Raw genomic sequence first — 17,817 nt, forward strand, 5'->3', positions numbered from 1 at the left:
ACATATACATATAGCTATATATATACACACATACATTAGATACATATGTTTTTATATATTACATAAACATGATATTTTTTCAACTAAATCATTAAAATAAGTATGATAATTGATTGCAAGTTCTTAGCAACACAGAAGATGAATTATAGGAATGGCAGTTACATGTGTGCTTTTCTTAGTTCAATTAATTCTTCAGCTTATATTCTGTTATAAAACAGCATCTTTCTTTCCTGCCAATCATATAGTAATTTTGGAAATTTTCTGAACCATACACAGCCTTCAGAGAGTCAGGGAAATGAAGGTAAGAAAAGTCTTACCCTGGACTCTCTTGTCTGACTTCCACTTATTTGAAAAGTGCTTGATATTATTCTCCCTGTTACTCATCTTTTAGTAAGCATGAGGACAAATAGGTTACAGCATTCCTCATGTATTTTTCTCAATATCTTGCAAAATGTACATCTACAAGTTTCCACAATCCTGATGTTCAGATTTACTTAATTTTTTACTATCTTATCAGATGCCTCAGAACACTTTCTGGAACAGCTTTTTCCTACAACCTCATAGATGTGTAACATTGCAAAATGAAGATCAAGCATGATTAAGATCTGTACAAGTATCAGTTTTATTCCTTATGACAGTTGTTCACATCTTCATATTCAAAATACATTGCTCACACCTAATTGGAGATTAAAAACAAGTAGCGCCCTCCAACAAACCAGAACAATACAATCTAACTTAATGTCCGCTGTACATACGTGAATATCTTGCATTTAACTGCCAATAAACCTTGAATTCTCATCAAAGCTTCCTGCCAGAAAGCCATCTCAATAAAAGTTACTTCATTCTACTCCAAGACAAATGATAAATAGCCTGTGATATATAAGGCTATGTACAGAGTAAAAGAAATTGAAAGTTTATTTCCTCATAAAGTCAAAATATGTGACAGTCGTGAAAAAAAATTACCACACACCTAAAGGGTAGCACCTCTTTAGTTCAGAGAGGAGGTTTAAGAGAGAGGAAGGTTAAAAAATAATCTTATATTTCATGGTCCAGAAGGCTGATACTTACTGACTTCATGACTACAATTTGAAAAGAGATCTTGGCTCTCAGGAAGGTGTGCCTACCTGAAGAAAATTGAAACAAACTGTTTAAATGCATATGCCAAATTAATTTTCACTGAGTACTAATCAGCACAGTGTCTAAGTATTTTCATATTGGCTCAGGCATTTTTAAGAGTATTTCCCAAGCAAGTAATTTATAATCAACACCTTTAATGTTTTTATGCCTAGAAACATGCCCACATGTGAGATATGTCCAAATTAGATTGTCCCCATGAACCTTTACTGTGAGTGGAATCTTGCACTAAATAGCCAATGAAATTCCAATTGATTTGCAGACATAGTGAAAATTCAACCATCTTTAGCAGAATGCTTTTGCCTTTGAATAATTTGATACATTATACTTAAGGTATTTGAACACTTTTAAGATAAATGAAATGTATAGAAAAAATAATAGAAAAGTCTCTTGATTGACTCTACTTAATATTCTAGACGTGTACCTACACCAGCACGCCCACACATATATATACTTACATTTGTATTTACATACATATATACATGCACACTCTAGAAGTGTTTTTCTTTTGTGTGAAAATGGTACTCTAATAAATGTAACTTTTAAAAGCAAATAATTGAGATAATCCTAGAATTTTATTAATTTGCTCAGTTTTAGTCTCCACTTCTCAAAATTATAGACTTTATTGTTATTTTAACAGACAACCTCCAGAGTATCTACACATGACAGAAGCAAGAGATTTTTTATGAATCACATTATAAACTAATGTAAATTTGGGGATGCCATAATACCTTCATTGACTATATTTCTATGGAAATTGCTGTTTCCCACAGCTGTATTAATGTTTAAAGAGACAAACTTTATCGCTACCCAAAAAGGAGTTCAAACAGATGGCAAAAATGATCCCAAGTAACATAAAGATGAAGCCAGCCTGTCATCATAAAAATTATAAAAATTTCTCATGGTCATAATAGAGATTCACATATGGCTTTAAAAAGCACCTTTTTACAGAGCTGGCAAAAGTATAAACTCTGTAAAGGTTTCCATTAATTTTTATTATAGACTAATTTTGAAGGTGAAAATGAGAGTAAGGTTCTAGTCCTCATTCATAAATAGAAATTCAAAAACTCAAAAAGGATATATAAGCTGAGCTGAAAAAAAAGGACAAATTAAAAATAAGTGCAGAATGTTGTTCCTTCTGAAAAAAAATCTTTTGGTGTTGCATTGCAAAATACACAACAATACAGGCATGCACATCAGAACTGAAATTTTGAAAACTGTTTTTTTTAGGTTTGGTATTTTCTTTTAAGTGTAAACTTCAGAAATTGTTTGGAGGACCACAACTGCTTTTGAGAAAACAGCAAAGCAGAAAGCGTCTTAAAGCTGTACTACATTAATGAAGGAAGCTAAGAGTAATGAAGAAATAAGATTTTCTATTACTAAGTCATTATTCTATAAATTTAAAAAAATAAAACAAACAAACAAAAAAAAATCAAACAAAAAAACCCCACACTTTAAATAAAACTAAAGCCTTCTTTGAAACTGTTGGCTAGAAGTAGGGATTTTTAACCAAGAGATAAGCATGCTGCAGCCTTTATGAACTACTGCTTCTCCTAATAGGATGAACAGGGTAAATTCTTCCTATCTTTAATCATAAAAGCGGTTGAACATTGTTTCTCTCTTTTGGAGTATTCTAGAAAAAAGAATGGAGCATAAGGTGAAAATTGGTGCTCTCATCTGTATAAAGGAAATGTGATGGAGTAGCTGTGACTGAGCTGTCATGGAGGACAGCTGCCAGTTCATACAGGTGGCTTATTTCCACATCCTCTGTGGGCAAATTAGGAGTAACCAGGGTAATCTATGGCCACATTACAGCATTATTTGTGACTCCTTTAACACGTCAATTTCATTACGGATCAGCCCTCTGTACATACAGCAGCTTCAGACCTAGAAACATACTACCAGTGAATTTCACCATTATTTTGAATTGAAATTTTGAGGATACTTCCGTGATTAAGTATTTTAATTGGAATTTAGTGTATTTTTAGACATAGACTGTAGACACTTGTTCTGACTTATTAAAAGGTGTTATCGAATTGCAAAGTTGCACAACATATTGAACAAAATCAAGACTTCCGAGCTGCAGCTCATTTATTAAGGATGGCAGATCATTATATACTGTACCTCTTTAGTCATTAGAAAATTAAATGTAAAATCCAATCTATGCTAACACTTGAAAGAGCCTGACTACTCTTCCCTCTGTTTCATTTCTGCCATTTGATTGCACCAGTATTATTGTTTTGAAAGTGACTTTATGGTGAGAAGGGGAAAAAGAAGCTTCACAGAAGAATAAACATGCACAGAGTTGTTCACTCACCAGTCCTTCAAATTATTCCTTATTCTTTTTACTATTTCCCACTTGTTATTGCATCCATAATGCTTTTCAAATTCTCATGCAGGGCATCTGATGCACTTCACAGTTACAATTACTGCCAAAGGAAAACTAAAGTTACTGTATCAAGGTATCAAACAGCGGGAGTGTGAGGGCTGGAAGCTTTGCTCAGCTTCAGCCATTATTTCCTAGTTCAGTTTCTGACATTATGTTACAATGGTGCATGTATTGTATTCACTGGCAAATTCAGGCAGATTATAGACAGAGCAGTTTAGTCACATTATGTCTGGTGAGACAGTCATTAGCGCTTGGTTCCTCCTCTAATACAAGTTCTCATAACACGATCTCAAATGGGGTTTCCTTTTGTCATAGGAAAGCATGCAGTTAACAAAACCTCAAACCATCCAAATGCAACACACACAAGAAATTATGAGCCTTTTTTCCTCAGTTCATTTACAAAATATAAAGTACTGTTTCTGAAGTAAAGGTGTGCAAAAATAGCATCTCGTATTTCTCAAATGAGTGTTTTTTACTGATATGTACTGAAATGGAGAGGGAAAAGTAGTTCTGAGGGAAAGCAAGGCTACAGTAGGCAGCATAGCTTGATTTTCTTAGGTCTCCCACACTTTACTTTTAGTCACATTAGCAAGGATTGCAGTGACTCTTTACCTACACCATGGTGGTGAAAATTTGTGATTCCTGAATTGGGAGGACAGTCAATATCAAAAACAAGGACAAAGTAACCATGTACAGTAGCTAGTATATCAGCTGGTTTCTCAATCAAAAATTTTGTGAGACAAGAACTACAAAAAATAACAGGTTTTCAAGTGATATTAAGCTTCACCTCATAACTACGCAATAGATTATTAAAAATTGTTTGACTTGTTAAAACGTAATTTATGAATTATTTATTACATCCTCTTTTATGCCACCTTTTAACCGCCTCTCTTTTGTCTTTTTATGAAATTTCTTCTCAATATGTGTGACTGAACTACATTTTAAGATCCTTTTCACTTTTTAATTTTCATGCTATTACTCTTTTGTGTCTAGTTCCTCAAGTCGCTTACTTGTTCCAAGTTGGCTTCATTTTTTTTTCTTGGTCATGCCAATTTACTCCTCTTCTGTCTTTGATCATGTGTCTGTTTACCGGTTTAAACTTACTCCTTTTTTGTTTTTATTATTTCTTTTCCTTTGTTCTACAAAATCTTTCATGCTACCAACATTCTGGTCCTTTCTACATAAAAGGAAGACCAGTCTAGTGAAACCCCCACTAAATTATGGTCATATACAAAAGAGCACAGTTCACTGTTCTTTCAGCTTTCTAAGTAGATTTTCCTTCCAATCAAAATATAATAGTTGTATCTCAACCTTATTTAGTCCTGTCCTTTACATACAATATAGTCAGAAGTGATGTTGTCCAGCTGATGTGATAGTGAGACACTTGGTGGTGAGCTCAACGCCTCCCTAAACTTTTTAGGCTTGGGTAGTGCCATATAGCTCCTAGTTCATCATTTGTCCGGTTCATTGCCCAAGCACAGACTACTATCCAGAGAGAACAACCTGCTCTCAAAGACAAAAGTGGTTTTAAACCCCTCAAAGTTTCTGTAGCTCACTTAAAATTCACTCATGTTTTCAGCAGGGGCATCTCCAGACTATATCTGCATAATCCTTGGAGTGATGTTGTCTGAGAAAACTGTGTCCGTTCATCTTCATTAGGCTTCTAGACACCCAAAAATTCCAATTTTGTCTCCAGAGGCTTTCCAGAGCTTACTAAAATCTTTTTCACTTGTAAAAGTAACCCCCTTCTAAAATCTTCCCTCTGTAAATAAACTTGATGAACAGCAGATTGCTATTGTGCTTGAGAACAGGAAGCAAGCATTAAAGCTTCTCCTTTAGGGGGATAAAGTCCTTCCTGCCTCTCCACTTACCCCAGCTGGTCTTCTGTTTCTGAAAATGAAACAGACTTTCTGCACACACACAGACAAAACTCCTCTGTAAAAGTCAGAACTTTTCAATAATTTCCAATTTTGACAGAAAATTACTTTAAGAAATATAGAAATAAAGCTGTCTCATGCAAAAAACATCATGTTTCAGCATTTTTAGACTGTTTTATTTCCAAACTACTTTTTGAATACTTTGTACTGGCCAGCCAAGGCCTAAGTCTTTTTATTTTTTCTTAAAATCAGAAATTTGAATTGTTCTGAAATACTAATTTTATAAAAAAGGTCAGAATCAAAAGGCATTTTGAAGTTACAGATTTCCCCTTTGTGGAAAAAAAAAAAAGAAAAGAAAAAAGAAAGAAAAGAAAATACATCGTTCTGAATTATATTTAAATCACAGGACTTTTTTTTTCCTCCAACATTTGTGGTAGAATCTTGAAGGACACATTAGTAACAACATAATCTGCTCATTTTCTTCTCCCGAGATGGAGAAAACTTTTTAAAATGAAAGCTACAGAACAAGTTATCAGTAAAACTAAAATTTTCCAGTAGATGCAGATATATCCTTCTGACTGGCAGAAGCTGTTGTAATTCATGTCAGCCAAAAGCGCCTAGCAGGAACAAGAGTTGAATGCTGAACAGCATGACTTCACATGAAAATGTAGCAAAATATGTGCCTGTCTCATCCAGTGGAAGACCTCTTTTACTCTACAACAATCCTCTTCAGGCTATTTACTACAGTTTTGCAATGGACTCTGGTATCATGCTGGGAGACCTAATTATACCAGAGGGATTCTTTCAAACAATAAATAGCACAAAGGAATAGAAAGGATGATTTTTAAAATCATCATTCATAAAAGCATTCTCGTTTCAGAAGTTGTGGGGTTTTTTCAAATTTGTATCTCACTCCTCATGAGTTCTAGTAATCTGTGTTAGTGACACTCAATTCTGACACTTCCTAGATATGAAGTGATGCTCTAACTCTAATATTTTTCCTTTTTGGGTTCTACATTTTTACATGCAATTCCATGATTTTTTATGCACACTCAAACACACACAGCAGCACTACAGGTTACCTGAGACATTTACCTTCTGCATTTTGCTGCCCCTGCATTAGGACCCCATATATCATACAACAGTTATGCTATTAAAGTGTTTAAGTTTCCATACTCAAAACAAGTAGAAAAAGGGAAAGGGAAAAGGAAAAGGAAAAGGAAAAGGAAAAGGAAAAGGAAAAGGAAAAGACATATCTCTTGAGAACTCTGTGATTTAGTTACATCCTAAAATGAATTAGACTTGCTGGATTGGATTGGGTTGAAATGGACTTGGCTTTGCAGAAGAGTGATGTTATCACTACTTAGACTGCTATTGTAGTTATTCTCACATTTTCTGGGTCATCCTTCACACCAATTTGCTCTGTGACACGTTCGATCATGGCCGGCTGCCAGTTGCCCGCCCATCTGGTCTCTCACTCCCCCTCCTCAACCAAACTGGCAGAGAAAAGAAAATGGAAAAGCTCATGGGTTGAGGTAAAGAGTGAGTAATTACATATCAATTATCGTGAGGGTGAAAATGGACTTTGCTTGAAAAATTAATTAAATTTATTTCACATTAAAAATAGAGTTGGATAGTGAGAAACAAAGTTGAACACTAAAATGGCTTCCCCACCCCTGTTCTTCCCAGACTGTACTTTCTTCCTTCACTCCTGATATATTCATCCAGACAGCATATTTGTACTTAAAATCGAGCTGATTTCCTTTGACAAATGTGGTAAGAGGCTGCTTGTGAGATAATCTAGACTACAAATAAACAAATAAATAAATTGATCATACTGTGACTATCATTCAAGTGGGGTAAAAATAAGGTCTGCTTTTCTCTGATTAACAAGTTTTACCTCTTTACCAATTATTCCATAATTAATATTGAGTTCCTTTATTTCATTGCCTTTATTTCACTGCCATTTCTGACCAAAAAGCTAAGAGAAGTTTCTTATCTCATGAAAGTAAGTTGCATGAGTACTTTCTATCGTTTGTGAGGATCCTTCCTTATGACACAGCAGACTGTTGATAAAAAGAGTTGACTTCCTGCTGACATTGAATTTTTTGAGGCAAAACTCTTTTTTATAGTTTTTCACAGTTGTACTGTTAGTTTAACAGGAAGAAGGAGATTTGTAATACTATCTTTTCACCACATGAAAAGTTTCTGTAGGGTTATATCTCCTGTACTCTCCTCAGCAAGCACAATTATATGAAACTTGAGCCTCAGGAAACAAAGATAGACATTCCAATGAGACAAACACAGAAGTCTCCCAAAGACTGCCAAAACCCTGCAATAACTGTCTTCAAAAAGAATAAAAAAACCTAACAGAAAACAAATTCAGATTTTTTTCCTCTTCACCAAAACAGTACACTACAAAAAGAAAGAAAGAACATTAATATGTGTTAGGTTGCTATAACCATATGCAAATTTCTGTGTCAGTCCCATGACAATGCCTAGATCAGGAAGCCACAGTAAAAACTTTTTCTGATTAAGATGTTTTAGGTTGGATTTTTTGGGATGGATAACTAAATTACTCTTGATTCTTAAGTTCTAGGTGCTATGACGTCACACAGTATAAGCATATGATTCTACTGATTATGTTTTTTTTTATAGGCTAGCAAGGGATATTGACTTATTTCTCTATTTGTCTTGAGGAGGCAGGGGATTTAACTTGCTTTTCTGAAGACATATGGGACTAATGGAACTTTACCATTCTCCAAGAACTGTCTTGGGTTTTTTCGTCCAGCTGAGCAGCTCTGCTGGACATTGCTAGTGATTAAAATGTCCATAAATATCCACTTCTTTGGGATAATCTTTACAGCTCAGCTTGCCACAGGGATGACTTCTAGCTGTTTAACCAGGCAAAAATTAATCCGGATACCTGATGACAAAAATCCTCTCCAGTGTCTGATGATTTGTGACAAAACATTTTTACAACTTTTTTTCTGCTGGTTTGATGCAGAGGAAGAAGTATTCATTGTCTCTTGACATGCTCTGCAGACAACCTGAAATATTGGGAATTATTGTGTAGGTAAAACTATTATTTGTAAAGCTGTATTATGTTCTATGAAAAAAATAGTTACATCTAACAGGACCTGATAATAAGGTACTCTCACAAATCTGTTTTGATCACTCTGGATTTCTACTCTTCCCAATCCCTGGGATACGCTGAATAGATAGATAGTAGAAATTATTCATTTCAATGACGTTGATCCTAGGTAAATGAGGGTCCTCTAAACTTAAGACAGACATTTGCCTGCAGGTTTTCTGGGGAAACTTCAATCTAGAGAGCCTGAAGGCATAGAAGAAGAGGAATAGGGAACGATAACAATTAAGTGGACAGTGCTTACTAGAAATTTTCTTTCAAAGAAAGTGAGTTTTGAAAAAAAACCCAAAACAACCTGGCCAAAAGTAGGGTAAATAGCTTCTTCCTAGTCAGTCTTCTTCCCCTGGCAAGGAGTCAAGCACCTTTACACATCTAGCTATTGGACTACCTGCATCTATCTAGACATTTGTCAGCTTTAGATTGTGTGAGAAAAATGCATTCTGACATCTTGAGAAGTGCTAAGAACAAAAAAGCTCGTGAAGAACTCCTTTGTGCTTTTATATCTTGTAAGAAAAGCTTTACAGGAGCTTTCATTTGCTTCTAGCCCATAAACTGCACCAAATGTATTGACTCACAGTACTCATAATCCCCTATAACCTGTATTGTCTTCTTTATGATCACAGAACAAGGGTAAACTATTGTCACGCAAAATAAGTGAATGCTGAAAACCTGTCAGTAGCATTTGATGTCTTTCATTTGCCAAATAGGTAGATAACTTTGACCAAGAGAAAAAAAAAAAAAAAGAAAAAAGAAAAAAAACAAAACAAAACAAAACACAAATATAATTCCTTTTTGCAAAACAAATTATTTATAAATGGAACCTCAAACATCAGTTTAAGATGAGACAAAATGTTTTATTGAGTCAGAATTCAGACACTTGGAATATGTCATCTAAGCAGAAAAAGAGTATGGGGAAATTTGCTCTAAGTTTATTTATTAATTAGGCCAAATCTTTAAGTGAATCTTAAAGTTTCAGCTAAGGTCATGTTATTGCCAGAGAACAATCTTCAAACCTGTTTTATCACCAAAAAACTTAATACTGTGTTGGGTTTCAAATATGTGTCAGTCCCTGTGCATTTATCTTGTTAAACTGAAGTGTGAATCTTAAGTGATAATGATTTTAGGTCCAGTCACTATTGAAGAAGGGATTTTTTTTACTTTCTCTTGGGTAGGATAACTCTGGATTGGTCCAGTGGATGTTGTTTGGCTTATTACTGAATTCAATACTGCAACAATTGTGTGTGGTTTACAAAAAGGAGATGCCTTCCTAAAATCTGCTGATCCTTTGCTTGGTACCCATTTAGGTACATCTGTTATTCAGGTGACAGCAACAGATGCTGATGATGCCAACTATGGGAACAGTGCCAAAGTGGTGTACAGCATCCTCCAAGGACAGCCATATTTCTCAGTGGATCCAGAAACAGGTTAGCAACCCATTCTTTCTCACTTCTTGCAGTAACAGAGACTGTAGGATGCAGGGATCAAGACACATTTCACTTCTATTTCAGTGCTGGAACAAACATATGACTTGACGCAAAGTTGATACCATTTCATTGAATGAAAACCAGAATCAAAATAAAAGTATGCTTTTTCTGTTAAAATAATATTATCACAGAAAAATTACTTTATTTGGTATAACTAAGATTTCCAGAAGATGACTGTTAACTGTAAAGGCCAAAAGTTTTTTTAAAAAAGGTGTAAAATACTGTAAAGGGCCTATTTGACTCCAGTTTGTGCGAATTTTATCTGTTTGCCTTTAAAAAACATAAATAGGAGCTAAAAATTTTCATACTATAAAATAAAAAATAATCTCACAGGTAATTAAATATTTCTAAAAGTTTGGAATAGATTCGTGACCAATGATAATTTTTAACTTAAGATGATTTTTTTTGTTGTGGTTTTGTTTTGGGTTTTTTTTTTGGTTTTTTTTTTTTGTTTTTTTTTTTTTTTTTTTTTTTTTTTGTTGTTTTTTTGTTTTTAAGCTGCATTATGATTCCAAGAGTTATGAGAACTGAAGCAAGTATCATTAACGCTTTCAAGTTGAAAAGAAATAATTGAAACCTTTTTCCCTGTTATGCAAGAAATTGTATAAGAGACAAACACAAACTAAAAACAAAGTACGAATTTTTGGATATCTGTGACTCAAAATTAGTGTTCAGAAAAGAAAGATGCAACCAGAAATTCCCCTCTTCCAGATATCTGATCCTAAGGCACTCAAGACTCAGTAGACAATGCACTGGCTTTTCTTGCACGTTATCAAAATCATTCTGGTTTGATAATTGAGGATTTAAGTGCAACTATGCCCAGAATCCCTGAAGTTCCTACCTAATCCATTGGGAGTGCTAAGACAATGGCTAACTTTCTTTTGAAACAATGTGTTTATTTCTAAATGCAGCAAAGGCATAAGATAATTAATCTCAAGGCTACAATTTAAAAAGGGAGTGAAACAATTTTGCCTTGGATAAAAGTGTTTGGCTTTCTTCCGTTTTTTCAATCTCTCTCTTTTTTTCTCTTCTCTCCAGTCCCTTACTCAAACACCATTACCAGGCAAGAGCGGGGAAACAAGACCAATACCCCATGGGCAATGACTGATGGCAGTAGGTGTTTAGGCAGGCAGACAGTAAGGGAAAGATCTAAACTCTCATCTTTGGTTCAGGGATTATTTTTCATTTTAATCCAATTTGCTGTTTCATGTTACATGTATTAACAAGCCTAGGTATGATAATCAGAACCTGGTAATCCTGGATCAGACATAAATGTCATAACCACTAAGCTGCAAAGGCTTTTTTTCTTTATTTCACTCACTTGCTAGAAGTATAAATTTTCCAGAGTTCCTTTTTTCGTGTGTAATGTCAAACCAAGCCTATAATGAGAGCCGCCTTCTGGGAGAGAAAGGGCAAGGGTGTGAATCCTCCAAACAGAAAAAGGAAACTCTGATTAAATTTTCCCACTTCATAAGAGATAGCTCTCACCACTCCAGCTTTGAAAAACCACCACCCTTCTAATAAAAAAATAAAAAGCTTTGTTTTTTTAAAAGGAACTTTAATGAAAAGTAGTGTACAGCACCACTTGGTTTTCTCACCTGAGACACTAATCCTTTTGGGTACCTCAAAATTATCTAAGACATTTAAATTGCAGTTATGAAATTCTTCAAATTGGACATCCCAAAAAAGATTTTTCAAAACTAATTTTAGAGTCTTGTCCAATTCTTTTACAACCTGTAGTCCAAGCTGACTTACAGTGGACATAACTGAGCATCACAATAAATGATCTATTCCAGCCCAGAATAATGAATCCTGGACATGTTAGAGTTCAGCCTTGTGCTATAATATCAAAATGTCACCAGAGCAGGAGATGACAAAATAGCAAATAATAACTGGGGATAGAAGCTGAAAAATGTCATTAATTCGATGACAATATCGAATAATATTGATTTTTTTCATTAAAAGAATAATCAGATTGATTTAGCAAAACAAAAAAAAATGAATAATATTTCTCTCACTTTTTTTATATTTTTTTCTTAAAATCACATTAAGGCATCCATAGATTGAAAGGCTTATTGCAGTATACCTTGTTGTGGTTGCTGTGGATTATCATCTGTACAGTGTGTGAAACATAAATCCATCTAAAAGCTGTGAGATTATAGTGGATGGTGCTTGTCCTTCACCCCTTTGTCTCTCATTTTTTTTTACTCCTTCAAGGCATAATCAAGACTGCTTTACCAGACATGAGCAGAGAAAACAGGGAGCAGTACCAAGTGGTGATCCAGGCTAAAGACATGGGAGGCCAGATGGGAGGACTATCGGGAACCACCACCGTGAACATCACACTGACTGATGTCAACGACAATCCACCTCGCTTCCCCCAGAGTATGGAGCATCCAATAGTTCTGTTTTCCAAAGAATCTCTCAAAAATCAGTTGGTTTGCTTTGGCCATCTGGAAGTTTCTTTTTTATCACTGTTTTTGTAGTACTTACCCACTGCTGTTTCTGTTTATTTTGAAGCATTATTAAGACAAATGGGAATCTTTGCTCACATTTTTTTAATATCAAATTATTTGTTGGAATGGTAAACTTCTCATTCTTACTCTGCTTACCGAAATACAAACTGTAAGAATAATGTAGGCCAACTTCAGGGACTTTTGGAGGAATTTAACTACAAAATATAAGGATTTGTTCTTGGAAACACTTTTCATTCCATGTGTTGTGTCACAGCTTTTCTAATGTTCTGACTTGCAGAGGCAGAGTTGATCAGTCATATGTTCTGCTGGAAGTCTAAGCATTTGGTTTAGGTATTTGTAATCTGTATTTAGTGCTTAAATTATCTTGATAATCTAGGCCAGTTTGGCACAATAAAATAAGGTTTTAAAAAATATCTTTCTAGAAGAAAAAACAAAAAGGCAAATAGGAGAAAGCTGCACAACACAGAAAGCTCAGAGTAACACACTACAGATCTTTTTATTCTAAGCCAGTGCTTAAATCCAATCTCATGTTGTTACAGTCAGTGTCTGATAACTGTTTGATGCGCTGCAGATAGGAGAAATTTACAGCCTCAGTTCAGTGCCTGCCAGAAAAGTGTCCACATAATAAAATTTGAATTGCTTGTTCACACTGATGAGAGACCTGGCTCTCTTTACGGATCCACTAAGGACTGAACAAAGAGAGCTGATTTATAAAATGCTCTCCTGGACTTGAAAAGCACTTCAGTACCATGGCAATAAGTACACTCATAATAGTACAAACTGTTCAACCTAGCTCAGATTTTTTAAAAAAAAGAAAAAATTGGAAAACTCTGACAGCATGGAAGAACAGATCCGTGGAGTTATAAATGACTGTTTTAATCTCTATCCATGATAACAAATTGCTTTAAAAGAAGACAGGGGAGAGGAAGTACTACAATCCTCATAAAGAAAAGATAATTTCAATTCACATTCAGAGTTCAGTTGATGAGAATCATTTTCACATGGAAAATTCAAACAGCAATTCTTAACCGAACTTCATGAGAGGACGCTTATTAAACATGTATAGCATGATGCAGACTATAATATTTTGGCAATAGGAATTCTGGAACCTAAACTATAATTTATGGTGGCACATTGCATTGTAAGCCTCACTGTTTAATAAAATAAAATAAGTTTCTTTAAAAATGAAAATAAGTTACAATAAAAAATGAAGAAAGTATAGAACTGCAAAATTATTTAAGGTTTCCAGTCCCTTTAGCCTGTGTTCCTCATGATGCTCTTCTTTCAAAATTAACTGAAGCCTCAAGTCTATGAAAGTTTTTTCTGGTTATTTCAATAAACTTTGGGATGGGTTCTTTTTAGAGAAATTTACACAATTTGATGCCCTCATACAATATTCTCTGCAGTATTCTACTTAAACATCACTGAAACACATTGTGTGGCCTACAGAAGACCTGCTGTGGGATCTTCCAATGCTGCAATTTCAGTTGTGCATCCTTCCCTCTCAATTTCTTTCTCCTCAGCAGGGTGGTTTTTAATACTTTCTAGGAAATCAAAGAAAGAGAAATATTAGGTAGATTTGATTTCTTCTTAGGTAGTTATGAAGAGGGGAACACCTTTAGGAAACCATCTGTTCTGGAAGTGTGCTTTCTACCAAAATGTTTGTCTTCCAAATTTTCTTATGTGAGGCAACAATAAGTAAAATTTTTGTCCAAAGTAGAGAGTGAATAGCAGCTGCAAGCAACACCAGTTAATATCAAGGTATTTAAGACACAAAAATTAAATTCTTAGAGGGACTGGAGAAAATAAAATGGCATTGTGAACTAGTGGTTGTTCAGACTGCATCAAGAAGAAACATTTTCTGTTTTGTTTTGTTTCCTGAAAGTAGCCATGGAAAATTAGAAGACATAGGCCTAAATGGAATTTAAAGGGTCCTGTAGTGAAAACCTTATGCATTTTGAATTCTATTGTACTCTAAAACCAAATACCCATCTCACATGCTGAAAATGTGTGGCATTCACACAACACTACAAAAATAGGAATGCTTTCAAATGAACAAGCACTGAAGGGAGGTATTTATCTGGAAGGAGTAATAAGTACCATGATGGAATCTGTTCTTATGGTAAGTCTGGCCCAGCTGTCAAATCCTTGAATTTGTCAAGAGTTCAAGGCTTGAAACTCATGGTTTAGCTGCCAGGAATCCTACCTTTCATCCCATTTGCAGACTGGTTTGAGGCAACAATATGCATTTTAGCCTGTGTGGATTGCAGTCAAACAGGCTACTGCTGAGTTTTCACTTACAACCTTGAATTTGTAACAGCAATTGCAATCCAGAATCAAGCATTAGCTTCCATTTTGCTACCCATCTATATAAATATAAGGTATTTTCAGTAACTCTCTTTTGTACTTAGTCTTTACAACTGGGGACAGGAACTCGTTCTGCACTCTGGATTTTGATATATTCCTTGTATTAAATGGAATATTCAGGTTCCTTTAGGAGTCTTAGAAGACAAATGACAAGTAAATATAGGAAATAGGGTTGTAAAAAAGAGAGTTGAATATACTTTACTACAAGTCAACACAATTTATATATGTTCTTATTGGATCCTTTGAATAAAGGTTATACCTTTTATTAGGTGCTAATTTTGCCAGATTCTTAAGGTATTTCTAAAAATGCTACTAATTCACTCAGTAAAGTAATATTACTTTAATTATATTATTTTATTTATTTATTATTTTATATTTTATTTATTATATTATTTTATTTATTTATTATTTTATAAGTAATATTATTTACATGAAAAAGCAGATCAAAAGAAACATCAGATTCTGGCATGTTATGTGCAAAATCTGAACCCATCAGATGTGGGTTTTTTTTACATTTTCTTGGTAACAAATAACAGAAAATACTGAATTAGTTTGCCTTGTGTTGTGGGGTTTTGGGGAGTTTTTTGGGTTTTTTTTTTGTTTTGTTTTTTTTTTTTTTTTTTTTTTTTTGTGTTTTTGTGTTTTTTTTTGTTGTTGTTGTTTTTTTTTTGTTTTTTTTTGTTTTTTTGTTTTTTGTTTTTTTGTTTTTTTGTTTTTTTGTTTTTTTGTGTTTTTTTTTTTTTTTTTTTTTTTTTTCCTGTCTTGCAAGTGATGAAACATCTTCAATGTCTGCTTCTTACTGGTCAAGAAATCCACCTGATTAATAGTTTTTCTGCTGCAGCATGTCTTTAAAATCAGGTTTTTTTTAACAAATGTTGTCAGAAAATGCATATGAATTCACTTTTCATACACACAAGCAAGAGTAGTGTCTGTGTAATCAGATTTCTTTCTAGAAGACTCTGATTATAAAAACAGCATTAGTAATTAGCATGAATGTGTATCCAAATGTTCTTTACCATGCCTCTTCAGTATGTATTATCAATAACAGTTGAATTGATTATCTTCAAACAGAATACTTACTTGAATATATTTCAAAATAATTAAAAGACAAGGGTATTTTATTTTAGTCTATTTCCAAAATCTTCACTGACTTCTACAACTCTTGTACGTTGAGAGAACAAAAACAAAATCATTTCCTATTTCTAAATTTATCTAGGAGCATTGCTAGAGGGAAAAAAATACTGTTAATAATCAGGGTAAGAACAGGTATCTTATTGTTTAGCATCTCTGTCTCTTAAAGCTGAAGAAAAAGAAAAAAAGAAAAAGCACAATATTAAATGGCTTTGAAGAATAACTTGAAATTTTTTTGACAGTTTGTCAATCAGCTCTGACTCCTGTTTTAAAGTGTAGTGGGATGACTAGCAGCATTTTTCTTACAATGTTTGGAACTTTAAGTTACTTTTAAAATCTAGGTGAACTTGATTATTTTTATTCAGAAAAAAAAAAAAAAAAAGTTTCTCAAAACAATAAATGCTTGGTTTTGCTCTTCCAGGCTCCTACCAGTTCAGCTCTCCTGAATCTGCACCACCTGGGACTCCTCTTGGCAGAATTAAAGCCAATGACCCCGATGTGGGAGAAAATGCAGAGATTGAGTATAGCATCTCCAATGGGGATGGATCAGACATGTTTGATATCATCACTGACAAGGACACACAGGAAGGGATTATAACTGTCAAAAAGGTTTATTTTTTCTCCCTCTCTTTTATATGTACTTAGCTCTTCAGGTGTTACGGTTATTTTTCTTTTTCCAGAGGAAGGGAGGGTAAATCTCACAAGGGGTCAGGCTGCCAAGGAGCTGTTGTATTAGTTTTGTTCTTCTCTTTCTTCAGCAGGTATCTGTTATTTTCAAGTCTCAAGGGAAATTTACTGGCATGTCACTTCACATAAAGCAATATTTCAGTGGCTGCTGTCTGTTCAATATATAGAATCTCACACACAGTACTTTCAAATTAGGGCTGTGAAAACTTGGAGGGGTGCAGTTCACAGGGGGGTTTATCAGCTGATTGCTGTGGAAAGACTTAGAAGAGCGGGAGGCTTACCTGGAGTTTGATGAGTTTGCACGTCCAAGGCTAAACTCTCCCTCTCTAATCTGTTCAACAGACAGTTATCTGCAGTACCTAGAATCTGTCTTGGTCTAAGTCCAGTCTTGTTACACAGGATGTCAGTGAAACTCCAAAGAACAAAGACATTTGGAGAAATCTAATTCAAAATACCGCATCTGACAGATTTATTGGTTGTTTTTCAGAATTCAGCCTGTTAAACTCTGAACACTCTTTTTGATTCTAATGTTATTAAATAAATCAGTAACATTAATTGATAAATACCTTTAAATAAAATACGGATCTATAAACATATTTGGAAACACATACACTTGTTTATAAATATATATGTATGAATGTCTACCTACATATGCATATATGGATATGCATGATTTAAATGTCGCATAGATTGAAAATCAAGACTCACAGATTTTCTTTTTACTGAGGAACATGGAAACCAGGGACAAGTCTACATTGTTCCTAGTGCCAAACAGGCAAGGGTAGACGGTAATGGGTAAAAGAAAATAAAGAAAATTATAAATAGGACAGAGAAGGTTTAAGACCTGGAATAATTGCTCTTTTTACTACCAGTGAGATGAGACAAATAAGACTTTACACAACTCCTTGTTGTGTACTGTGTAAAACTTCCCTGGTTCTTTCTTTCTATTTTTATATAGGTCAAAGACTCCTGTTCTTTACAGGAACCTGAGAAAACCTGATTAATAGGTAGAGGAATCGTAATGGCCTTGCCTATAATAATCCTTATTTTTCAATGTTCATAATAAGATTTAATATACCTCATACTTCATCTTCTCTAAGATGGATTAAAATTTAGAGCT

At 34.3% G+C, this 17,817-nt stretch overlaps 1 protein-coding gene across 1 annotated transcript in view; it reads left to right on the forward strand.

Annotated features, from left to right (window-relative positions):
• Positions 1-17,817, forward strand: part of CDH9 (cadherin 9) — a gene marked incomplete at both ends in the record, with an annotated part of 67,296 nt that overhangs the window by 33,179 nt on the left and 16,300 nt on the right. The window contains 3 exons of the mRNA XM_083880036.1: positions 9,856-9,975; positions 12,253-12,420; positions 16,432-16,619. Coding sequence (XP_083736162.1) covers positions 9,856-9,975; positions 12,253-12,420; positions 16,432-16,619 — 476 coding nt within the window. The remainder of the gene's footprint in view (positions 1-9,855; positions 9,976-12,252; positions 12,421-16,431; positions 16,620-17,817) is intronic.

Source organism: Zosterops lateralis (assembly GCF_965231275.1).
Source record: "Zosterops lateralis genome assembly, chromosome: 1".
In the NCBI taxonomy this organism is placed as follows: domain Eukaryota; kingdom Metazoa; phylum Chordata; class Aves; order Passeriformes; family Zosteropidae; genus Zosterops; species Zosterops lateralis.